At 43.0% G+C, this 23,440-nt stretch overlaps 2 protein-coding genes across 3 annotated transcripts in view; both read right to left on the bottom strand.

Annotated features, from left to right (window-relative positions):
- Nucleotides 1-4,269, bottom strand: part of VAC14 (VAC14 component of PIKFYVE complex) — a 100,903-nt gene extending 96,634 nt beyond the window's left edge. For both annotated transcript variants that reach the window (XM_026011639.2, XM_026011640.2), the window contains exon 1: nt 3,861-4,269. In XM_026011639.2, coding sequence (XP_025867424.1) covers nt 3,861-3,964 — 104 coding nt within the window. In that variant the 5' untranslated portion in view covers nt 3,965-4,269. The remainder of the gene's footprint in view (nt 1-3,860) is intronic.
- A 5,030-nt stretch (nt 4,270-9,299) lies between these two features.
- Nucleotides 9,300-23,440, bottom strand: part of HYDIN (HYDIN axonemal central pair apparatus protein) — a 332,032-nt gene continuing 317,891 nt past the window's right edge. The window contains exons 84-86 of the mRNA XM_072731571.1: nt 18,961-19,191; nt 12,448-12,672; nt 9,300-10,915 (exon numbers count right to left, since the gene is read on the bottom strand). Of these exons, the coding sequence (XP_072587672.1) occupies nt 10,433-10,915; nt 12,448-12,672; nt 18,961-19,191 (939 nt within the window). The 3' untranslated portion in view covers nt 9,300-10,432. The remainder of the gene's footprint in view (nt 10,916-12,447; nt 12,673-18,960; nt 19,192-23,440) is intronic.

Raw genomic sequence — 23,440 nt, forward strand, 5'->3', positions numbered from 1 at the left:
TGTGAAATTCCTCAATTTAAAATACCTTGCAATTCAGGTCAACCCAAACAGGTCTACCAGCAGGACAGAGTCCCTAGCTACTGGTCTGTAACCTCTGGATGGGGCAATTTGTGGAGGGCAGGGCTGGGTGGAGTTCTGACCCATACCTGCCTTAAGGCACTGGTGATAAAGTGTCTCCTCGCAGCAGTGGTAGGCTCCAGAGCCAGGTCAAATTCAACAGTTACCCTTTATCTGCTCATAGTGCCAGGGATCCTCAGTTCCTCCCTGGTAGGCAAAGGGTGCATTATCCCCCAGCCCCCACCCCCCTCTTGGTATTTGGTATTCTCAGGGGCATGGCCTGGGCACCTACTTACATTTGCTGGCTTTTGGAACTCAAAGTTCAGGAACACTAGAGCCTGGGCACTGGGCCCATCTTTGCTTACCATGAAGGGCACTGCCTCTCTCAGCCTGCAGTCAGGGGGCCCTGCCACCAGAGCATGGGGCATGGCACCCCTGGCAGAGTGAGCATCGATTGCAGTTATCCTAGTGCCTCCTGGCATTTCTCCCTAACACCACGCTCTCCTGGAGAGCTGAGCCTGGGGTCTTACCAACCTTTGCATCAGGACTGAGCAATGACGATATCCCCTGAAATCGAGAGCCCACCAAACCTGAAACAGCCATCCTAAAATCTTAACCTAAGTGCCTTATCCTTTAGCAAACTGGGCACACTGGGGGGAGGCTATGCAGGAAAAAGCTCTCCAGGACTGCGCACAGCAGGTTGACACATGTAGTGATCAGATCTTGGGTCACTTGACCCGGCCTGCTCTTGAGATTCTAGAGTTCAAGGTTCTTCAACTGAGCCAAGCATTCATGTCTCTGCATTTCAATGTCTGTGAGGCCTGTCATCAAGAAGAAACACCCTCCTCTTATTATGAATTTTAATCGCTTATTGGAAAACCATATGCAGCATGGGCTCTGTCCAACTGAGCAGATGATTCTGGAAAACCAAAAGTGGCAGTTAAAACCACTATGTAAATGCTCGAGTATGAAACATGCTTTATCAAATATATGTGCTCTTCTTGGCAGAGAAAACTATTCATTGTAGTAGAGAAGCTTTTCGAGACAGATAAGCCCGGGTTTCCTATCCAGGTTCTAGCTGTGAAACCTTGGGAAAAGTACCTAATCTCAAGGAGCTTCTGTTTCCTCATCTGTGAAATGCAACTACCTAGCTCATGTTTGCAGCCATGCAAAGTAAAGAGATGAGGGGTGTGCGGTGATCAAACAAAGGCTTCTCTCTATCCTCCTCTCCCCAAATTGGGCAGACAGTGCTTTACATGTAATCACTTAAAAAATATTTTATGTATTTATTCATGAGAGACAGAAAGACAGAGGCAGACATAGGCAGAGGGAGAAGTAGGCTCCATCTGGGGAGCCTGAAGTGGGACTTGATCCCAGGACTCTGGGATCACCAACTGAGCCAAAGGCAGATACTCAACCACTGAGTCACCCAGGTGTCCCTACATGTAATCACTTAAAAAAAAAAAAAAAAAAGATTACTATTACAGACTGAATTATGTCCCCATCAAATTTATATGTTGAAGCCCTAAACCCCACTATGACTGTATTTGGAGATATGGTCTATAAAGAAGCAATTAAGGTTAAATGAGGACATGATGGAATGGTCCTGATCCAATAGGATTAGTGTCCTCATAAGCAGAGACACCAGGAAGCTCTTTGGTGAAGCACAGATAAGTAAGTCCTTATTCCTAAGCAATTTGTGATACATATATTTAGGAAAATATCAAATTGGGCACGCCTTATTTCAAACACGGCTGAAGAAGGCTAGAAACAGATTAAGGCCCTCTACGGCAGTGCTTCTCAGACCTTAATGTGTACACAGATCGCCTAGGGATCTTATCAAATGCAGATTCTGATCCAGAGGTCTGGGGTGAGGCTGGAGAATCTCTTCCTGACAAGCTCCCAGGTGATCCTGATGCTGCTGGTCTATGGGATACACTTTGGGGTAGCAAAGTCCTTAGACCATAATGTTATTTCCCCACCAAAAATGTACGGTCATTCACTCATTAAGACACCAACTGTCAGATGCTGTGCCAAGTGCTGAAGATAAATAAAATAGGGTCTCCACTCTAAAGGAATCCATAGTCTAGTTAAGGCCCTAGGAGGTTTCTCTGAATTCCACAAATCAAGGGCAATGTTGAATGCAAACAGAACCCCATTAAAGACAGAACCCTTACAGTCTGCAGAGTGAGAGCATTTATATGCGCTGGAGGCAACAGTAATGCTGAAATAAATACCTCTATTCACGGACTCAACAGATGATTCAAGCTATGATGAAAATCAGACATTCCCAAGAAGCAGACTGGGTGACGGCCAAACTCGGGTAGCAATGTAGCTTCAAAGCCAATAAAACCCATGGACATGGAGCCACGTCTATACATCAGCTCTGAGTCTCCTCCTTAGTGCATTGATACCCAACTTTAAGACTTGCTAGCATTAGTAAGAGCCAGGGCATAAACAAGTAGCAGTATGGAAACAAAGCAGTCAAGAAAGTGGTGCCTGATGAGAGAAGAAACTAGGTGGTTTTGGACATACTGAATGTTAGCGCTGAATGGGAAGGTCCTCTTAACACAGCCCAAACCCTTTACGTGAGGAAGAAGGGAAAATCCAAAGCAGTTAAGGCAGTGCTTCTCACCTGGGGTGATTTTGGACTCCCAGGAGACATTTGGAGACACTGTCTGGAGACATTTGAAATACTTCTGGTGGCTACTGGATAGAGATCAGGGATGCTGCTAAAAATCCCACAATGCATAGGACAGCACACCACAACCAAGACTTATCTGTCCCAAAATGTCTATCATGCTGAGGTTAAGAGGTTCCCAGAGAAGCAATCTTCCCAAGGTCAAAGAATGGGCTTCACTGCATGGATTAGACTGGAGCTGTCCAATGTTCTGCAGTGATGGAAATGTTCTAAGACCTGTACTGCCCATTATGGTAGTCAACAGCCACATGTGGTAACTGGACATCCGAAATATGGGTAGTCTGACTAAGTAACTAGATTTCTTTTATCTTTAATGATGTATGTATAAATAGCTATGCATGGCCAGTGGCTACCCTACTGGAGAGGGCAGGACTACAGTCCATGTGTCCTGACTCCCAGCCTGGCATTCTTCCAAGTTTCACAGCCTGATTCTTTCTGCTCTTCTCAAGTCATCCAGCACCTGACTTTATCACAAAGATCTGACTGGAAAAAAAAATACAAATATAAAATAATAGCAGAAAATCTTAATATAACATTCCTAGTTGAACATCTTGGGAAATAGAGCAAAATGTCAGGTCATGGTTACACATACGTGTTATAAGACCGTAGAAGTAATAAAGGTCAAATTATTCCTACTTCCACCTGCAGGGAAGGGTGATAGGCAGAGATAAAATAAACAGCCCTCTAAGTCTTGAGATTTGGGACCTGATTTCTCCCCTTGGTCACCCAATGGTCTCACTTGTCAGAAGCTTGGGTAAGAAATGAGGCAGGTCAACATGATTAGCAGATTCTCATGCTTCCCACTTCCCTCCCATCACAGAGGCCCCTCTCTGATTTGCTGGTTTTGGTGGAGTCCACAAGACGCGCCGTGTGCCAGGCACCGTGCTAAGCCCTACACTGCACATTCGCTTTGTCGCTTTAATTGCACGGCAGTCCTTTGGGGGCACCAGGCGGTTAGAGAACTCGGCCCAAGTCATCCGGCCCATCTGAAGCAAAGCTGGGACTCCTGATCCCCTGCACGGCGCTGCAGGGGCCCCTCATCACCAGGGCGGGGTCCTGGCTCCGCTCCCCACGCCCAAACCTGGGGGCCCGCGGCTCTTACTTCTCAATCTCCAGCGCTGCCACCTTCCGCTTTTCGTAGAGCTTGTCATTGAGGGCGCGCACGATGTTGGGCGTGAGCGGCGCGAAGTCCTTCTCCGGGTTCATGGTGGCAGCTCCAGGCGCTCCCCGGAGCCCCGCGACTCCTCAGCCCGCGGCTGCCCGGGCGGCGCCGGGGCCGGGGGAGTCAGCGGCTCCGCGCTGCCTCGGGCGCCGGCTCATGGACCACGCAGCCTTGGACCTGCCGGCCTTGCTCCGCCGCCGCGCGCCGCCTCGGAACCCGGCCTGGACCCCGCCCCCGCACACCTGCTCCCCGCAGCCAACGGCTCACGCGACCCGCTCCCGCCAGGCACCGGCAGTGCTCAAGGGGCAGCGGCCATGTTACTCAGATCATGTGACTCTGCGGCCGCTTCCGCCTTCCGCCCCAGGCCCCGCCCCCTGCCCGCCACGCCCCCGCACGCAGGCTGCAGGTGGGTTGTCCCCGCCCCCCCAGGCGCCCCTTCTCCTCCCGCCTGCTGGTGGTGGTCCGAGATCTTCTTTGTGTGGGTGTTTTTAAAAAAGATTTATTTACTTATTCATGAGACAGAGAGGGAGAGAGGCAGAGACACGGGCCGAGGGAGAAGCAGGCTCCATGCAGGGAGCCCGACGCGGGACTCGATCCCGGTCCCCCGGGTCACACCCTGGGCTGAAGGCAGGGCTAAACCGCTGAGCCACCCGGGCTGCCCATATATATATATATATATATATATATATATATATTTTTTTTTTACTGGAATTTGATTTGCCAACATAGAGCATAACACTCCGTGCTCATCCCGTCAAGTGCCCCCTCAGTGCCCGTCACCCAGTCACCCCATCCCTCCCCCCTTCCACTACCCCTTGTTTCCCAGAGTAATACCCTCCAAGGTGGGGTTTCTGAGGCTCGTGTCCCATGCACGCGGGTGCCCGCACGTGGTGGGCTTCTGTGCACCTCTGGGAGCACGACGGGGTTCATGGAGCCTGAACTAAGCATAACTTTCTAAATACTGAATCCACTAGTTCATTTACTACCTAGTCAACAGTTTCGCATGTGGGAGTGTTTCCCAAATTAGAGTAATACCGTCGCGATTTTTGCCATAGTCTAGCCACTTGTACTGTTATATAAAAATATATATATATATTTTTCTCAAATCAACTTATTTTCGGAAATCTTACATTCTTTAGTCTTGCTTATGTGCTGAAATCATGGCTGTGAATAGTTACATGTTTCTAAAACATTAAATTCTCAATTAAAAACAGTGCTACCTGTCTGCCATCTAAAATCTCAAGTGTCAACAGTGGCTGTCACCCCACCACTTGGGACTCAGGGGAGTCTGTTTACCGTGCTTGGGTATCTTAGAGGGCTGGATTACAGGCAGCAGAAGCCCCAGATGTGCTGGGTGCAGGTCTCCAGATGCATCCACTGTAAAGCAGCCTTTCCAAAAGCTTTGAGTGCCACGCTAAATGGTGGAATAGAAATTGAAGCTCTGTGGCAAAATTTTAAAAAGCACTTTATGACATATTGTGGCTAACAGGGAGATGCATCAGAGTTCTTTATTGTAAGCTTCCATAGTGGACAAGGATTTTAGGACAAGGGCTACACCTCAGTGGAGCACAAAGAGTATTAAATACGAGCATGATACATGATAGCACTTTTTTTCTATTGAGTGAAAAGTACTCACTCAATAGTGTGCATGTGATTCTGATAGCAAAGTTGAGAAGAGTCTTATCCTCAATCCGTAGATCAGAGTCTTTGGGACCCAGGTGAGGAGGGTATGCTAAACAGAATTTTGATATGGCCCCAGATTCCCACCCCTTTGGGTAGGTGGTACCCTGTATAATCCCCTCCCCTTGTGTGTGAACAAGACTTGTAAATACAGTGGCCCGTCACTCTAACAATTATGTTATATAGCAGAAGGAAATTTGTAGATGTAATTAAAGTCCCTAATCAGTTGACTTTGAGCTAATAAAAAGGGAGATTATCCTGGGTGGGTCCAACCTAATCAGATGAGGCCTTAAAAGTAGACAGAAGGCATTTGAAGCAGGAGAGAGATTCTTCTGCTGGCCTTGAAGAGTAAACAGTAGCAAAAGTGAATGGTCTATGTTGTACCACATGGTAAAGACATTAGAATAGCCTCTAGTTGCCTAGAGGGATCTCCTGAGGGTTGTCAGTTGCCAAGAAAATGGGGACTTCAATCATAGGCTGCAAGGAAATGAATTTTGTCAACACATCAGAGGAACTTGGAAGTGGCTCTTTTCCCAGCTGAGCCTCCAAATAAAGATGCAGCTGGGTGGCATTTTGATTTCAGCCTGTGAGACCTTGAGCCAAGAACCCAGCTTAGTCCATTCTGGACTTCTGACCCATGGACACTGTGAGATAAGAAACTCATGTTAAGCTGCTAGATTTGTGGGAATTTGTTATGCAGCCATAGAAAACAAAGACAAAAGCTAACCCAAAATTCAGTAAGTCATGGAGGAATTGTGTCTGGAAAAATCTGTGAAAACCCTTCCTTTACTGGTAGGGTTTTCACAGCTTTTAAAACCTTTGACAACACAATGCAATGAATGAAGGTGGGTGCACCACCAATCCGAAACTGCCCCAAATTTAGATTTGTCTCCAGTGAAAATGTTTTGCTTAATAGTTTCCTTCTCTTACCTTGGTACCAAGTGGCACTGATAAGTACATTTCCAAATATCTTTGCAAAGTTTTTGTCTTTAGAATTTTGATGATGGTTGATGCAAAACAATGAAAAACAATTAAATCAACAGGAATGATTTGGATCTATTTCCCTAGTATGTACTCATTTCCACTGGACCCATATCTAATATAGTGTTTCATCTGTTTCTTTTGCTGTTTGGTTTGGCTTTTTCTTAAAGGTGAACCAAATTTCCCAAGGGTCATAATGAGATACAGTTTTTAATTATTAAAACAGCAATGTTTTGACCAGAAGGAACTCTTTTCTCCTAAAATCACATCCTGGATATGGTTGCTAAGAAACCAGTTTACTCAAGGCCTAAACCCATGCTTTGTCCTGCCTTTTGTTCAGAAATTCCTGGGGAAAAAAAGTGGTTTCCTTTCTCTGATATCTTGGAAAGTACCAACTAATTAAGGTTATTTATGCATCCTGGAGTTGGCTGTGGCATTGAGCTGTGGCATTGAGAAGAAAGCCCAAGGCCACCATTGCCTTCTCCATGTGCTCACGCCTCTAACCCTGGTGGCCACTCTGACTCAGACACTTCTAGACTAGCAGGGAATTGATATGCCTGGTTGCACACTAGCCATCATAATTCGCAGCTGTAACTCATCTGCAGCCATGTGACACCTGATTGTTAGTACCTACGCTATGGAAATGGTAGCAAGTGGATCCTGGTGACCACTGCGAGAAATTGTGCCCAAATCTTGGAACCATGCAAAGCAGTTTCTCCAATAGCAATGTAATTTTGCTGGAGTTTCAGGGTAACATGTTGAAGGGGAATCCCACACTTGGTATCTGGCAGTGTCTCATAACATCACAATATTGTCACTCCTGACCTGGGGCCAGTCTTCCCTAAAGACATGGTCAAACAGCAGGCCATACTCACCAGGGCCTCTGAGCTGAACGATGTCAGGAGCCCCCATTCACATGATGTTCTGTGCATCTGTTCCCTGGACCTGTGTCAAACTGCAGCCCTGATGTCTCTGAACACCCCCAGTGAGATGCCTCCTGGTCTGCTTTGCTGAGAATGTATCCTTTCAGAGGTAATTTCCCCTAGCTTGTGTCAGAATGTTAATTTTCACTGAGCTTCTTCCCCAGCCCACTGTTGAGCTACTTTGTCATTTCAAATTTCCCAAAATGAAACAATTTTTGTAACTGTCTTTTTGAGGCAGAGGAAGTAGGAGAACGACCTCAAGGGAAGACATGCACCACATCTCAAGTCACCTGGAAAAGGGGTTCCTGCTGGGGAGGGTCTGAGCAGACTCTGGTCCTAGGGAGAAGGCCAGCCTCCTCACTTGAGGCCTATGAGACTATGGGCTCTAGACTCAGTGGCTTGGGGAGAGCTGAGGCAGGGCTGAGGTAGGAGCAATTGTCCCTGGCCACCAGGCAGCATTTTGCTGGTGGTAACTTGGGAAGTGGCCAGTTTCCATAGCAGCCAGTGTCTGGGGCGGTGGCTGGGAACCTTCTGGCTCAACAGAATACACTTAAAGCACTGACCCTCATGGGGTGAGTGGGTGGTGGTGGTGGTTCCCAGGGCGAGTGTCATAGTGCTCTGCCCTGTTGTGGCTGACTTTCACACAGCTTCTTGTATCTTCTCTTCCATCTCAAACCATCTGCCATACCAGGTTTCAAACTGTTGAGAGGATGCCCCTTTTGAAGAAGGTGGTGGTAGGCCAATTGTTCCCCCACCCCCAGCTATGCCTCTGGTGGGAGGAGGGAGGAGGGATATACTGGGAAAGGCCAGTTTCTTGGGCAAGGTCAAAAGCAGAGTTGGTGAGAGTTGTTTCCAGGGTCCTAATGGAGAGCACCAGAGCTGTGGATTCCACAAAGGCCCAACTTCTGTAGTTGCCTTTAAGACAGCCACTCTCAGCTGCAGAGTGCCCATCATCCCCTAGAGAGGGCTTATAATGCGAATTCTGATCCAGTAGGTCTGGGGCAGCTCAAGATCCTGCATGTCCAGCTCTGCCTAGCTCGTTCCCAGGTGGTGTTGGTGAAAGGCCACTGAGGCTTCACAGCTGTGCTGGGCAGTGTGCTCCTTGGACCGTAGCAACGGCCCCACTGGGAACCCGGTGGAAATGCAAATTCTCGAGCCCACGAAATCTACTAAATCAGACCCTCTGAGGATGGGGCCTGACAGCCTGTGGGTTAGCGAGCCCTCTGGGTGATTTTGAGAGAAAATAAAATTTGAAAAGCACCGGTTTCATCAGATTCTGGGTGTTTGCTAGTCGTAGCACGTGCTCATTGATCTTGGTATCCTCTCAGATGGCTGTGTAGTGCATTCTTTGCTCATTTAACCATCTGGAAAATCTGTCATCTAGTTTTTGTCTTTATGCCCGTTAGCAGCATCTTTAGTGGTTGCGCAAATGAACTATTACATGTAGGTCTGCAAATACTTTAGCTGAGTGTAGGATATACTGGGCTGAGGATTAGAAGAGTCTCCTTCCATTACAAAAACACATCTATAAAAGCACTAAGGGCTTATTAAAACACAGGTTGTTGGGCCACACCCTTGGAGTTTCTGACTCCGCAGGTCTGGGTGTGCTGTGAGAATTTGCATTTTTAATAAATTCTAGCTGCTGCTGCTGTTCTAAAGATCATTTTTCAGAACCACTTGTTTGGAGCATTCGTTATCTCCTTTCATGCTTTCTCCCTCTCTCGCAGGTGGGCTATAGCAGATGCGAAGGGCAGAGGACCCTCAGGCATGCCTGTAGAAGCAAATCTACTCCAGGGCCAGTCTGCAATCATCTTTATTTCATCAGGTGGCGCCAACAGATAAGTGGTCCTATTGTTGTTGTTGTTATTATTATTATTATTATCATTAAGTGGTCCTATTAACACACATTGCAGGACCCATGGCCAGAGCCTGGACCAAGGCAGATGTCCCACTCCTGCTTGGATGTGGAGCTTCCCTAGTGCTTTCCCTCTTAAGATAGGCATTGACTTAGACCTCACCCTTTCTGTACATACAGAATGGTTGCTGTTTAATCATATCATATTGGGATGTGGTCCTCCTCTAGAAGTCGATTTCTGACTCAGTTGCAGTGTTCATGGCCAGGTGGGTGTATGATCTGTAGCACTGGTTCTCAATGTACAGGTTTGGAAGAGAAAATGATGCCCACATCCCTCACCAGACCAATTAAATCAGAATTTGGGGTGGAAGGGTCTGCACCAGGCTGATTCTGACGTGCAGATGGGTAGAGAATCATTGTGCTACAGGCTGCCAGCTATGCACAGGGCTGGGAGTGGGAGTGGGGGACGTGACCCTCAGTGAGAGCTTTCTGTGGGGAACAGATATGGGGTTCAGAGGTAGAGGGAGCATCCCCAGCCCCTGGCCCTGCAATAATGGCACAAGTGTTATGTGTGTTATCATTTTGAAAATAGTGTCTTATTTGGCTTTTATGTGAAAGCAGGATATAATATCGTATCAAAATAGAGGCATGCCTAAGGGCTCTTTAAGCCATTATGGATTTTTAAAAGGCACTGTGGTGCCCCAGTGTTATGCACTGCTAAGTGCTAGCTGATAGGGGGTCATGAGTGTGGTATCTGTGTCATCTTATTAAAGATAGGGATTATTACTTGAGCTCTCAGGATATGGTTAGAAGCTAAATTCAGAGACTCGCCCTGGCAAAGTACAATATAGCTCCATTTTTTTGTAGTTATCATGTGTAATATGATTATATATTTCATATATATATATTTGAAATGCATACAATATGGAAATAAGTGTCCCTATAATTGAATGAGGAGATAAAACAGTAGCAGTAGAATTCTGTTTTCTCTGTTCTTCACCAGGGTAGAATAATACATAGATTTTAAGGTTGAGGAGATGCCTTTACATTAACACAGCTGGCCTTAGGTACCACTAAGGGGTGATCCCCTTCAGATAATAAACCCACTTAATGCCTGTTTCGTTGCCTTCACTGGGAGGACAAGACACAATCAGCTTGCTGGTGATGGGTGTTTTGCTGCCTGATGGGTTTCCTTCGAAGTAGACTGTGATATTGTTGATCTTCTTGGGCCGCACAGAGTCTACAGCACGAACAGAGAAGGCTGGGTTCTCCACCATGAAGGAGAAGTTGACTGTCTGATAGAAAATGTTCTTGAAGGGTATGACTATGTTGTACCCTGCCCGGATCAGGAAGGGACCTTGGGGCTTCGGGGGTAGAGCCACTCCAAAGAGGGGGATGGTATATTCCCCACCAGTAATCGAAGACAGCATCAGGATGCCCTTGGTCTCACCCAGGTGGCTGGGCTCAAAGTAGACTTCCACACTGACTTCGGTGCCTCCTTGAGCTCCTGGGGCTGCGGTAATGACTTTTTCCATGTGGAAGTCTTGACAGTCAGTCTGAAAGAGAAACAAATGCACTTGGTTCACATTCACACAGGATCCTAAAGGGCACACTGGCAGCTCGGGCCCATCCCTGGCCCGTCCACTCTCAGACCGGAAGCAGCCTACATTTGTGTGAGGCTGAGCAGGTCATAAAAAGTCATGCCCTTACAACTCCCTTGAAGAGTAGGTAATACTAGTTATTATACCCATTCTACTACAAGGAAATCAAGGCTAAGAGATGTTAAATAAATTGCCCAGAGATACAAAGCTGGATTAAGTCAGTGCAGCATTCACTGGCACTACTCCCCCCTCTCTGGCTCTCCTTTTCTCTCACATGCACAAAAGACTGCACAGTCTGGTTCCTCATGGATGGAGGCAGGGGGACTAGTTCTTGACAGTTAGTTGCAAGCAGAAGTGAAAGGTGTCACTTCTACACCAGGGCGTCCAGTTGCCAGTGCAAGTCCCCTTGGGATCTTTTCACCCCTCTGCACTGTGACCTGAAACATCTGAGCTGGTGGGTGCCCTTCAGCTTGGATCCCTGAATGGCTGTGATGAGCAGAGTCCCCTGCAGAGTTTCACTGGATAGAGAGCCCAAATTAGGGACAAACCTTTGTTTTTTAAGCCACTGAGATTTTGACTATTTGTTACTACAGCATAACTTAGCTTCTCCTGGCTGGTATGACTGATCAAGAGCCTATGCCTCTTGACTGTAGCCATGGAATTGCTGAGGGCCACCCTGTGTGAAGGCCGCATCTCCTGGCTCCACTTGTTGCTAGGTGTGGTCTTACGTAGTGTTGTTCAAGGGAATGTGAGTGGAAGGGATATATATAGCTCCCTGCCACTCCCCTGTAGCTGGCTGGAATGCAGACATCATGGTAAGTCATCTCGGCCACTGTGGACCAAAGCAGCTCTTTACAGAGGGAAGAGCATTGGAGCAAAAGGAGTCTGCATGCCTGATGTCATGGAGCTACCATTCCAGTCCAAACTGCTTATGTTCACACTGTTATTTTACTTTGTTGTTATTTTGGGTTTCTGTTTCAGTAGTTAAACCTGGATTCCAGTTTATATAATTGGAACATATATGAAGTATTTACTATGAGCCAGGTTCTATGGAAACAGTTTTATATGCATCTCTTAAAAGCCTCAGAGCAATCTTGTGAGGTTGGGGTATTATTGCCATTTCTGGAAAAGGTTAGAGAGCTTTAGCAAATCATTCATACAAAGATTAAGTGGAGAAGCCAGGGTTCAAATCCAAGTCTGCTGGATTTCACGGCCTATACATGACCACCAAGCACTACTGTCTCCTCTGGTGTCCACTGCACGTGCTGTGGGAAGCAAAACTGTCCCCACCCCAGCTTGTTAAGATAGAGTCTGTAAGGAAGAACCCAGGCCTGATTCTGTTTATTTCTAGCTGGGAGTTTCCCGGCTGGATGAAGCACCTGACTCCCTCAGAGTTTCACATTTCTGCACCCCCTGTATCCTCCTATTATTTTTAAGCTCCGACTTCTGGCAAGGGAAGGGCAGAGCAGGGGACAGCAGCTGCTCACCCTGCAGTAGTATTCGGTCTTCTGCCGGGTGTAATTGGTGAACTTGGCAAAGATGCTCTGACCACTGCCAAGAGTGGTCTGGAAGTGGATGGGTTTTTCAGGCAGTGCTGGCGTGGCCTTCAAATTGAGCTCATACAGGTAGTAACCCAAATCACTGTTGTGCAGTGTTAGTCTCCCAAAGGTTTCTCCAGCTCTCAGGGGCTGGAATTCAAATGAGAATATTCCCTGCAAGAGAAGACAGAGGCTCCTGTGATGCCGAGAGTCCAACCCATTGCTACCCAGTGACCTCAGAGTAGGTTGGTGGCAGAAATGGTGCTTTATATTTATAGCAAATGCTCACACTGATCTTGAGCCCAGGGAATCTCTGTCCAACTTTTGTAAGCAAAAAACTTTTGCTTCCCTGTACCCTTTCTAGTTTTCCCTAGAAATACCCTAGAGTTATTTATGTTTCTGGAATCTCTTTGAATCTATGAGGTATTAGATCTTCTCTTGAGAAGCTTGCTTGTGGAGATGGGGGTGAGTGTTGCCAGCAGGAGGGCTGAAGTCAGCAGCTCCTTCTTTGCTCATAGCCAATCTCAAAACAGCTTCCTGGGTTCTACTTTCATTTGGAAAGATTTTTCTCCTTCCTCTATTATTGCCCATGGCAAAACAAAACAAGAACCAAAGAGTGTGGCTTATGAACTTTGCTAAATAGGGGCACCTGGGTGGCTCAGTGATTGAGCGTCTGCCTTCAGCTCAGGGCATGATCCCTGGGGTCCTGGGATTGAGTCCTGCATCAGGCTCCCTGCAGGGAGGGAGCAGGGAGCCTGCTTCTCCCTCTGCCTATGTCTCTGTCTCTGTCTCTCTCTGTGTCTCTCATGAATAAATAAATAAAATCTTAAAAAAAGGAACTTGGCTAAATAAATAATAATTTATCTACTTTGGTGGAATAGTATATATAGCCATTAAAAAGGAAGAGGCAGAGCTATAACCATTGCCATGAAAGGTGTTGATGATATTGTAAGTGAAAGGAAGGATGTTCCATAAATGTATATGAAGCGTGTGCCCATATCTATGGAGAAGAATATGTCTATGCAAGTATAGAAAAGAGTAAGGATGTATATCAAATTGTTAACAGTAGTTATCTTAGGCTGAGGGAAATGGGATTTGAGGACTTTCATTTTCTATTCCATATACTTTTATATAGTTAAAATCTTGTTTTTACCATGAGTAGGTATCATTTCTTTTTAAAAAGAATTAGTTTTTCTCATTGAAAAATAGCATAAAAAGAGGATATCATTAAAGTTGTAGATGTTTAACAGAGAAGAATATAGTATACAAATTTAGATGATTTTACAATTAAAAGAATTAGATGAAGATGGACAAATGTATAAAAGATAAAACTTACAAAACCAGACTCAATAGATAAAGAAAACCTAGGTAGTTTTGTAACCATTTAAGACATTAAACCAATAGTAAAAAAGTTTTCCTTTAACAAAATTCCAGGATCATAAAGATTTACTTGTAAGTTCTATTAGACAATCTAAGAATTCCACACATTTTCCCAAAGAAGAGAAAAAGAACATGATTTTGATACCAAAATCCAACAAGGCTAATAGGAGAAAATAAAATTGGATGCCAGTTTTTCTGAGCATACATACAAAGTGCCCAATACAAATGTTAATCCTGGCAGCCTGGGTGGCTCAGCCATTTAGCGCCGCCTTCACGCCCAGGGCGTGATCCTGGAGACCTGGGATCTACGGGATCGATTTCCGGCCCCCTGCATGGAACTGGCTTCTTCTTCTGCCTGTGTCTCTGCCTCTCTCTCTCCTTGTGTCTCTCATGAATAAATAAAATCTTTTTTTTTAAATAAATAAAATCTTAAAAAAATGCAAATGTTAATCCAACTGAATATAGCAATATATAAAGAAGAAAATGCTCTATGATGAAGTTGGGTTTATTCCATGAATGAAAAGTTTAACATTAGAACAACCAATCAGTTGCCACATTGACAAATTAAAAGTAGAACAATGATTTGGACATCTCAATAGATGCAGTAAAGGCATTTGATAAAACTCTACATTCACTCAAGGAGTTTTTTTTTTTTTAAAGCTCTTAGCAAACTAAGAATAAAGGGACATCCTTAATTTGATAAAGGGTATCTATAAGAAACCTAAAATAAACATAATAAATGGTGAAACTTGGAAAGCTTTCCCTTCAAGATTAGGAGCAAGAGAAGGATGCTTTCTATTACCTTTCTAGTCAACATTGTTTCTCACATCCTAGATAGCCCTATAAGGCATGAAAAGGAATTTAAAGGAAGAAGTTTATAATGGAAGAAACAAAATTGTATGTATGTACAGGTGATATGATTGTACATGTAGAGAATTAAAAAATCTATAATTGAAATTATTGATAAATGAATTATTTAAAGTGGTTGGGTACAAAGTCAATATTTAAAAAGTTAAAAATTGAATGACCCTATGATCCTGCAATCACACTACAGGGATTTACCCAAAGAATACAATACATGCACCCTAATGTTTATTGCAATATTATTTACAATAGGCAAGATATGGAAACAGCCCAATTGATGAATGGATAAAGACGTGGTATATATAGTCAATGGAATATTGCTCAGCCATGAAAAAGAATGAAGCCTTGCCATTTCCAATGACATGGGATGGATCTAGAGAGTATAATGCTAAGCAACATAAGCCAATTAGAGAAAGACAAATACCACATGATTTCATGCATATGTGGAATTTAAGAAACAAATGAGCAAAGGAAAAGAAAGACAGATCAAGAAACAGACACTTAATTATAGAGAACAAACTGAAAGTTACCAGAGGGGAGGTGGGTAGGGTGATGGGTGAAACAGGTGATAGGGATTAAGGAGTACACTTGTGATAAGCACCAAGTGATGCATGGGATTTCTAAATCACTATATTGTACACCTGAAACTAATATAACACTGTATGCTAACTAACTGGAATTAAAACAAAAACTTAAAAAGCCAAAAACTAAAGGCCAAGTCAATATACAAAAGTCTCTAATATTATTACAATCTTGCAACAAATAGAAAACAAAATTTTGAAAAGATACCATTTACAATAGTATCAACATATATAAAACCTAGAAATAAATCTAACAAAGAATAAGGCCTCTACATAGAAAATTTAAAAAAATATTATTGAGAAAAATTAAATAAGACTTCAATAAATGGAGATCTGCTCATGGATTGAAGATCTCAATAGTGTAAAGGTTGGAATTATGTCTGTGACAGATATGCCCCCAGTGGTTCCCACATCTTGCCATTCACGCTCTTGTGTCTTCCTCTCCCATGTTGTGCCTGTCTCATTTTCTCTCGGATCACTTGTTCTAGGGGAAGCAAGCTATCGTGTAGAAAGCTGCTTTAGGGAGAAGTATATATAATGAGGACCTGAAGCTTTCAGCCAACAGCCAGCAAAGAACGAAGACCTTTCCAAAAACCACACGAATGAGTTTGGAAGCAGGTTATCCAGCCCCAATCAAGCCTTTGAGGTGACTGGGAGTCCTGCAGACAACTAACTGCATCCTCATGAAAGAGCCTGTGCCCAAACTACCCAGCTAAGCTGCTGCTCTTGGATCCTTTTTTAATTAATTAATTAATTAATTAATTTAACGCTTGGATTCTTGATTCTCAGAAACTGTGTAGATAATAAATGCTTGTGGTTTTAAGTTGCTAATTTTTCAAATAATTTTGAATCAACAGGTAACTAATGCATTCTTAAAATAATACAATCAAAATCCTAACAGTTTAATTTATTTTTTTGGAGGAACATGATAAGCTGATTTATATGGAAATGCAAAGAGCCAAGAATAGCTAAAATACTCTTGAAGAACAAGAATGTAAGAGATTATCAAGTCTTAATATAATGTCACCAGAAGGAATTATAATTTTAGTTTAACTAGTAATATAGCTTCAAAGTATTTAGAGCAAAAATATGACAGAACCACAGGATAAACAGACAAATCTCCTATTACAATGGTGACTTTAAATACTCTCTTAAATCTGACCAAACAAGTAGACCAAAATATCGGAGAATTAACACTGATGTCAAACACGTGCTTTTAAAAAATAAATGGAGGGTTAAAAAAAAGATCATGTATTGGGCCATCAAGCAAGTCTAAACAAATTCTAGAGGACTGAAATAATATGGAATATCTTCCCTGACCACAAAATAATTTAAAAAACAACACGTAGAAAAATCCATGTTTGGAAATTAAGAAACACTTATAATAACCCACGAGTCAAATAAAAATGAAGGTCAGAACATTTTTGAACTTATTGCTAAAAAAATGCTACATATAATATAAAAATTTGCATACTGTGGCTAAAGCAGCACTTGTAATCCTAAAATAAAGATAATAAAGATAACAAAATAAAAGATAATAAAATAAAATATAGAAAATATAGAAAATAAAGATGACTAGAAGTAAATGCACTTAGCATTCATCTTAGAAATTAGATAAAACACTAGTAACCCAGAGTAAGCAGAAAGAAGAAAATAATTAAAAGCAGAAATCAAGCAACTAGAAAACAAACGTACAATAAAGAGTACCAACAAAACCATAAGATGCCTTTTTGAATATAACACTGAGAAACCTCTAACAAGACTGATCAAGACATAGAAGGCACAATAACCAATATTAGAAATGAAAAAAGGATATCACATAGAAGAGGTAGTAAGAGGATATTAGCAATGTTATGCCAGTATTTTTAATATATGGAGGTAACAGGCATGCTCTTGTTACTGATTCAGGAAGAAACAGAAAATCTAAATAGTTGAATAACTCACAAAAAGAATCAAATCAGTAGCAATCTTCCCTGAAAGAAAACACCAGGGCTCAGTGGTTTCATCTGTGAGTTCAAGGAAGACAAAATTTCAATCTTTTATACAAACTCTTTCACGGAATAGAGAAAGCAGAGAAATAATCTTTTTCTTTTTCGCTAGCAGAACTGACACTCCAATTGGACAAAGACTACATACAAGTAAGGAAAACTGGTCCATTCCCACTCATGAGCACAGAGGCAGCTCTGCTACACAGACTACTACCCAACTGAAGTCAATCTGTTTGTAAAAAGGTAAATGAAGATCACAAGGAACTGCTAGTTTATCCTGAGTTTTCTCAGACTGGGAAACCTTTACAAATCTGACAATGGCAAAAGTTGGTGACCTCTCATTACTGACTGGAGGTTATGATTGGCAGTTAAAGGCACACACACCCCGTGACCCAGTAATTCTCCTCCTGGGTGAAAACCATGCAGTGTACATCAGGAAGGCACTTGTGCAGTGAAGTTCACGGCAGCATTTTTAATGACAGCCAAACGCTGAAACCACACAGAGGTCCGGCTGCATTTGGATATCCAAATGGTAGTATAGTCGTATGATGGAATATTCTGCAGCGATGGGGGATGAATGAACCTCAGCTACGTGTATCGATAGGATGACCATCATAACACATGATGTTGAGAAAAATTAAAGAATGCATATAGTACGATTTCTTTTGTATCAAGTTCAAAAACAGGCAAATCTAAACCATTTGGCTTAAAAGCAAGAAATTATGACAAAATGAGGACACTAGAAATTTTTAGGGGTGAGGGATCGTACTGTGAGTGGAGAGAGGTTTCTGGGGTGGTGGTGGCAGTTTTTAATGTCCTGGCCTGGGTGTTGGTTATACAGATATTACTTTCGTAGTTGTTTAAGTAAACATGTTTTAGTATTTTGTATATATATATGTACAATTCATTATATATGTGAAATATGTACTTTTATGTGTAGGTTGTATAATTCATGATGAAGAATATAAAGACAAAATAAAGGGCATGGAGACTCTCTGAAGAACAAAATGGATTTTGGGTTCTGAAGGGGAAGGAAGAGCTCTAGTGAGCCCTGGGAAGAAGCAGGTAGGCTCAAGTTGGAGAAACAGAAGGGATTTTGATGGAATCTGGACAGCAAGAGTTTGCAGCCATACATCAAAAAGAGTCAATAGAAAGTTCATCTCCACATCAGCTCAGAATTCCAGGCCGTGTTTCCCCCACCAGTCATAGGATTTTTGTGCCATATTCCTGAAGGGGTCTGGGCATAGGTAAGCATATGTACGAGACTGCACACGTGTTGTTCACTCGACATGCTGCTACTACGTTCTTTGCTTTCCTTTTTGCCCTGCATATTCCATGTTGCCTTTATAATTAGCAAAAAACAAAAATATTTTCAATTTGAACAAAGCAAGCAAGCATATGACAGAGGCAAGGGTTCCTAATTAAAAAGTCCCTTTGACACATCTGAGCCAGAGCTCTCGTGTGCCCGTGGGCGTATGATGACTCAGGCATGAGGGGAAGAGGAAGATCAGGAGTGTCACTGAGGGATTGTCCCCCACTTCCCCAACCACCGTCAACCTCAAGGATGCAGAAGGCCACAGATCCGGAGGCCCTGTGGGCAGAGCCTCTGTCACAGATAGCAGGGGACCCTTGGGGGAGCCAGGGCTTACCTCAGAGTTGGCAGGCACCACGAACTGGGAAGGCAGGCTGATGTCAGGCACCCGGCAATCCGTGGAGAAGGTCACCGAATAGGGCAGAGGGTTCTCCACCTTGATGGAGGCTGACGTGCTCTGCCGCACAGGGCTCACCATCTCGATGGTTCTGATGACACCAGAAGGGATGACCCTGAAACTCACCATGTAGTATAAGAACTCATTGGTCACTTCATTTCGGAAGATCACCTGGGTTCACAGGTAGAGGGGGAGCAAAAGGGGCAGAGGAGAGAGGTTAGTGGAGGGGCTCTGCTGTCTCATAGGTGCTTTCTCTCTCTTAGCATCGCCCAGGTTTGTGACACACGGGTGCCTGGCTGACACCGGCTCTCCTGCCCGGTCTGCACCCCCATCCACCAGCCTTTCTCCTTGGGTGTTCTGCTCTGGTTCCTCCCAGGCCAGAGATGAGGAGACAGCCCGGGGTTTGCTCAGAAGAGGCTAGGGCAGCGCTGTCTGGTACCGAAGGTGAAGGTGACCTGGCGGTGGGGGGGGGGGGGAACACAGCTAGCTGGCCCTGGAGAAGAAGGGACCTCCAGAGGTCCATGCTGTAGTGGGCTTCACTCCTGTGCCAGCTGCTGCTGGAATAAACGGTGATACCAGTGATGATAATGACAGCATCTAACATTTAATGAATGATTACTGAGTGCCAGGCACTAGGAGTACTTGCTTAATGTATACAGTTGGCAGGCAACATTATTTTTCCCCTTGCTATTTCCTTTCTTTCGTGGTCTTATTTTTGTTGTTGTTTTGTTTTGGTTTATTTTTTAAAATTTTTATTTATTTATGATAGTCACACAGAGACAGAGAGGCAGAGACACAGGCAGAGAGAGAAGCAGGCTCCATGCACCTGGAGCCCGACGTGGGATTCGATCCCGGGTCCCCAGGATCGCGCCCTGGGCCAAAGGCAGGCGCTAAACCACTGCGCCACCAGGGATCCCTGTTTTGGTTTATTTTTATTTTTGTTTTTGTTTCAAGTCAAGGAAACTGAAATTGAACAGAGTTAAATATCTTGCCAAGGTCATGTGCAGAGAGAAGTGTCAGAGCCAGGATGTGAACAAGGTTGAATTACTCCAGAGCCCATGCTTGTGTCTGCATTACATCGTCCCCTCACCCCTGTGACTGACACACTAAGCCGCTCACTTTTTTCTGTCCTTTTCCCTGGGTGATTGATGATGTGGGGTGTCTTCTCATGTGCTTATTGGTCATTCACATGTTACTTCTGTGAAGGAGCATCTATCTTAAACTCCTATGCCCCTTTTAATACTTTGAGTTGTGTATCTATTATTACATGGGAATAGTTCCTTCCATATGTCACTTTTGCCTTTCAACCTCTTCCTGTATTTAGCTTTAGAGTGCTTCTGGCACCTGTGTCTTTTACTTGGAGTGTTTATTCTTTTACATTTAAAATAATTCTTTCTTTGTTTGGGGTGAAGTCTGCCTACTTGCTAGTTGTTTCCATTTGCCTTATTTATTTGTTTGCTTGATTATTTACTTATTTGTTTCTGTTGTTCCTTTCCTATCTTCTTTTGGATTTATATACAGTCTTTGGAATATATTATATTTCTTCTACTGGCTTCTTAGCTATATACTTTTTTTAGAGATTTTTTTTTTTAAGAGAGAGAGAGAGAGCTAGAGAGAGAGTGTGAGCACAAGCATATGTGTGAGCATGGGGGGTGGGGTGTAGGTAGAGAGAGAGAGAGAATCTTAAGTGGGCTTCATGTCCAGCAGGGAGCCCAAGGCAGGGCTCGATCTCATGACCCTGAGATCATGACCTGAGCCGAAATCAAGAGTTAGATGCTTAATTAACTGAGCCACCCAGGTGCCTCTAAAGATTTTATTTTATTTTATTTATTATTTTTTTAAGATCTTATATTTTAAGTAATTTTTATACCCGATGTGGAGCCTGAACGCTCAACCCTGAGATCAAGAGTTGCATGCTCCACTGACCAAGCCAGCCAGGCACCCCTATATTTTTTAATAATAGATTTTTTTAGTGGTTGTTCTAGAGCTGACAATATGAAGTTTTAACTTGTCAAATTTATTTAAAGTCAGTATTTTATCACTTCCCACTTTATAACTGATCCTTATGCTTTCTATTCACACTTCCAACCTGGCAAATGTATTGACCTTACTATAGTATAATCTCATTGACCTAACCACTCCATCTTTTGTACTTTTGTTGTCATATCTTTTACTTCTACATACATAAGAACACTCACCTTACAATGTTATTATATTTGTGATCAAATGTTGTCATTTTAAGAAAGTTCTAAGAAGCAGCAGCATATATATTATATATACATATTATTTATATAGTATATACTTGCTTATTAATCATTTTGAGTGCTCCCTTTCCTTCCAATAGACCTAAATTTCTGTCTGGTATTATTTTCCCACAATCTGAAGAATATGTAGTAGTATGTTGTCCAGTGATGCAAGTCTGTTGCAGTGAATTCTCTCATGTTCTTTTATCTGAAATTATTTCTGTTTTAAAGGATATTTTCAATAAGTGAAGAATTCTGGGCTGATAGAATTCAGCATTTTGCAGATGGCTTCCACTATATAAGAGAAGTCAGGGGTTATTTTCATTATTGTCCCCTGTATAACAGATTTATTTATATCTGATTGTTTCAAGCTTTTCTCTTTGGTTCTTAGCAGTTTTACTCCGATGGGCACAGAAATGATTTTTTTTTTTTTTGTATATCGTGGTTTTCCTTATGTTTCTCCTGCTTGAGGTTTGCCATGTTTCTTGGATCTTAAATATATATATTCTACAAATCAAATCAGGGAAGTTTCAGATTTTTTTTTTCCCGAATAGTTTTCTGTCCCATTCTAACTTTCTTCTCTTCTGGGACTCATATTACTTATGTATTAGAAAATTTTATATTTTTTCACAGGTTCTTGATGCTCTGGTTCTTTTTATTCAATCTGCTGTTAGCACATCCAGTGACATTTTAATTTAAGCCTATTGTAGTTTTCAATTCTAGAATATCCATTTGGTTCTTTTTTTTTTACATTTAATTTAGTTTTATAATTATGTAAAATATTTGCATGGTTTCAAAGTCAAATCTTAGAAAATAAGTATATTTAAAGAAGTCTAGCTTTCCCATTCTCTCCAGTCCATCCTCTTCTTTCCTTTTTAGAGAACTTTTAAAAATTGTTTATTCTTCTATTCTCTTTTTTTTAAAATTAATTTTTATTGGTGTTCAATTTACCAACATACAGAAAAACACCCAGTGCTCATCCCGTCAAGTGTCCGCCTCAGTGCCCGTCACCCATTCCCCTCCATCCCCCGCCCTCCTCCCCATCCACCACCCCTAGTTTGTTTCCCAGAGTTAGGAGTCTTTATGTTCTGTATCCCTTCCTGATATTTCCCAACATTTCTTTTCCCTTCCTTTATATTCCCTTTCACTATTTTTTATATTTTATAGTTTCCATTTCTCTGCTCAGATTCCTTATCTGTCCATATTTATTTGAAATACTGTCTTTTAGTTCTGAACATGTTTATAATAGTGCTTTGAGGTCTTTGTCTGCTAGATCCAATATTTAGCTCATCTTGGAGTCCATTTTCACTGAATGTATTTTTCTTGACTATGGGTCACATTTCCCCGCTTCATCATAAGTCTAGTAATTTCTGCTGGTGCACTGGACATTGCTGATGATCATTGTAGAGATTCTGGATTCTGTTATCTTCCTTGTAAGAGTGTTGATTTTTATTGTAGGAGGCAGTTCAATCATTGATTTATTAACTTATCACCTTAAACTTGCGTGGGTTTGGTTAAATGCTTTATTAGAGCAGATCTGTAGAAAGCTCAAGGTGTTTCTCAAGACTTTCCAACTTGGTGGGATTCAATATCTAAATTTTGTCCTTCCTGCATATCTTGTAGATACTTAGTTTTAGGCTTTTTAAGTCCCAAAAGGACTTATCCTAAGGGCATGGTCCATTCTTCTGGCCTTGCTGGTATTTCATCTAGGTTCCTAGGATGTTAATGCGATATTAATGCAATCTCTTCACTCTGGCTGGGCCAAATTTCCAGTGTTCCCCAGCATTGATTAATGTAGCTTTGTCCCTTTATCAACCTCTTTTGGAAGCTGCTCTCTGATAAATCTCATGTAGTCCTCTTGTGCATGTGCAGGACAACTTTCAGCCAAAGACTTTGAAGGAAACTCCCATACAGACTTTTGTCTCTTTTCCCCCCAGCACCCTGCCACTCCATGCACTGCTCCCTCTGCTACTCTCACACTCTGTAGAGACCAGCTATTTCAGTTGCACCAAACTCTGATTTCTGCACTGTCAGTTCACTGGGGCAGCTGTGCTTTGCTTTGCTAACTCACTGCGCTGTAGTCAGGAAACTGTCCCTTGGCAGAGACCCAGGACAATTATGGAGATTCATCTCATTAGTTTTTCTTCTCTTTGATGTAGTCTTGTGCTGCATGTTGT

Source organism: Vulpes vulpes, chromosome 12, assembly GCF_048418805.1.
Source record: "Vulpes vulpes isolate BD-2025 chromosome 12, VulVul3, whole genome shotgun sequence".
Lineage (NCBI taxonomy): Eukaryota > Metazoa > Chordata > Mammalia > Carnivora > Canidae > Vulpes > Vulpes vulpes.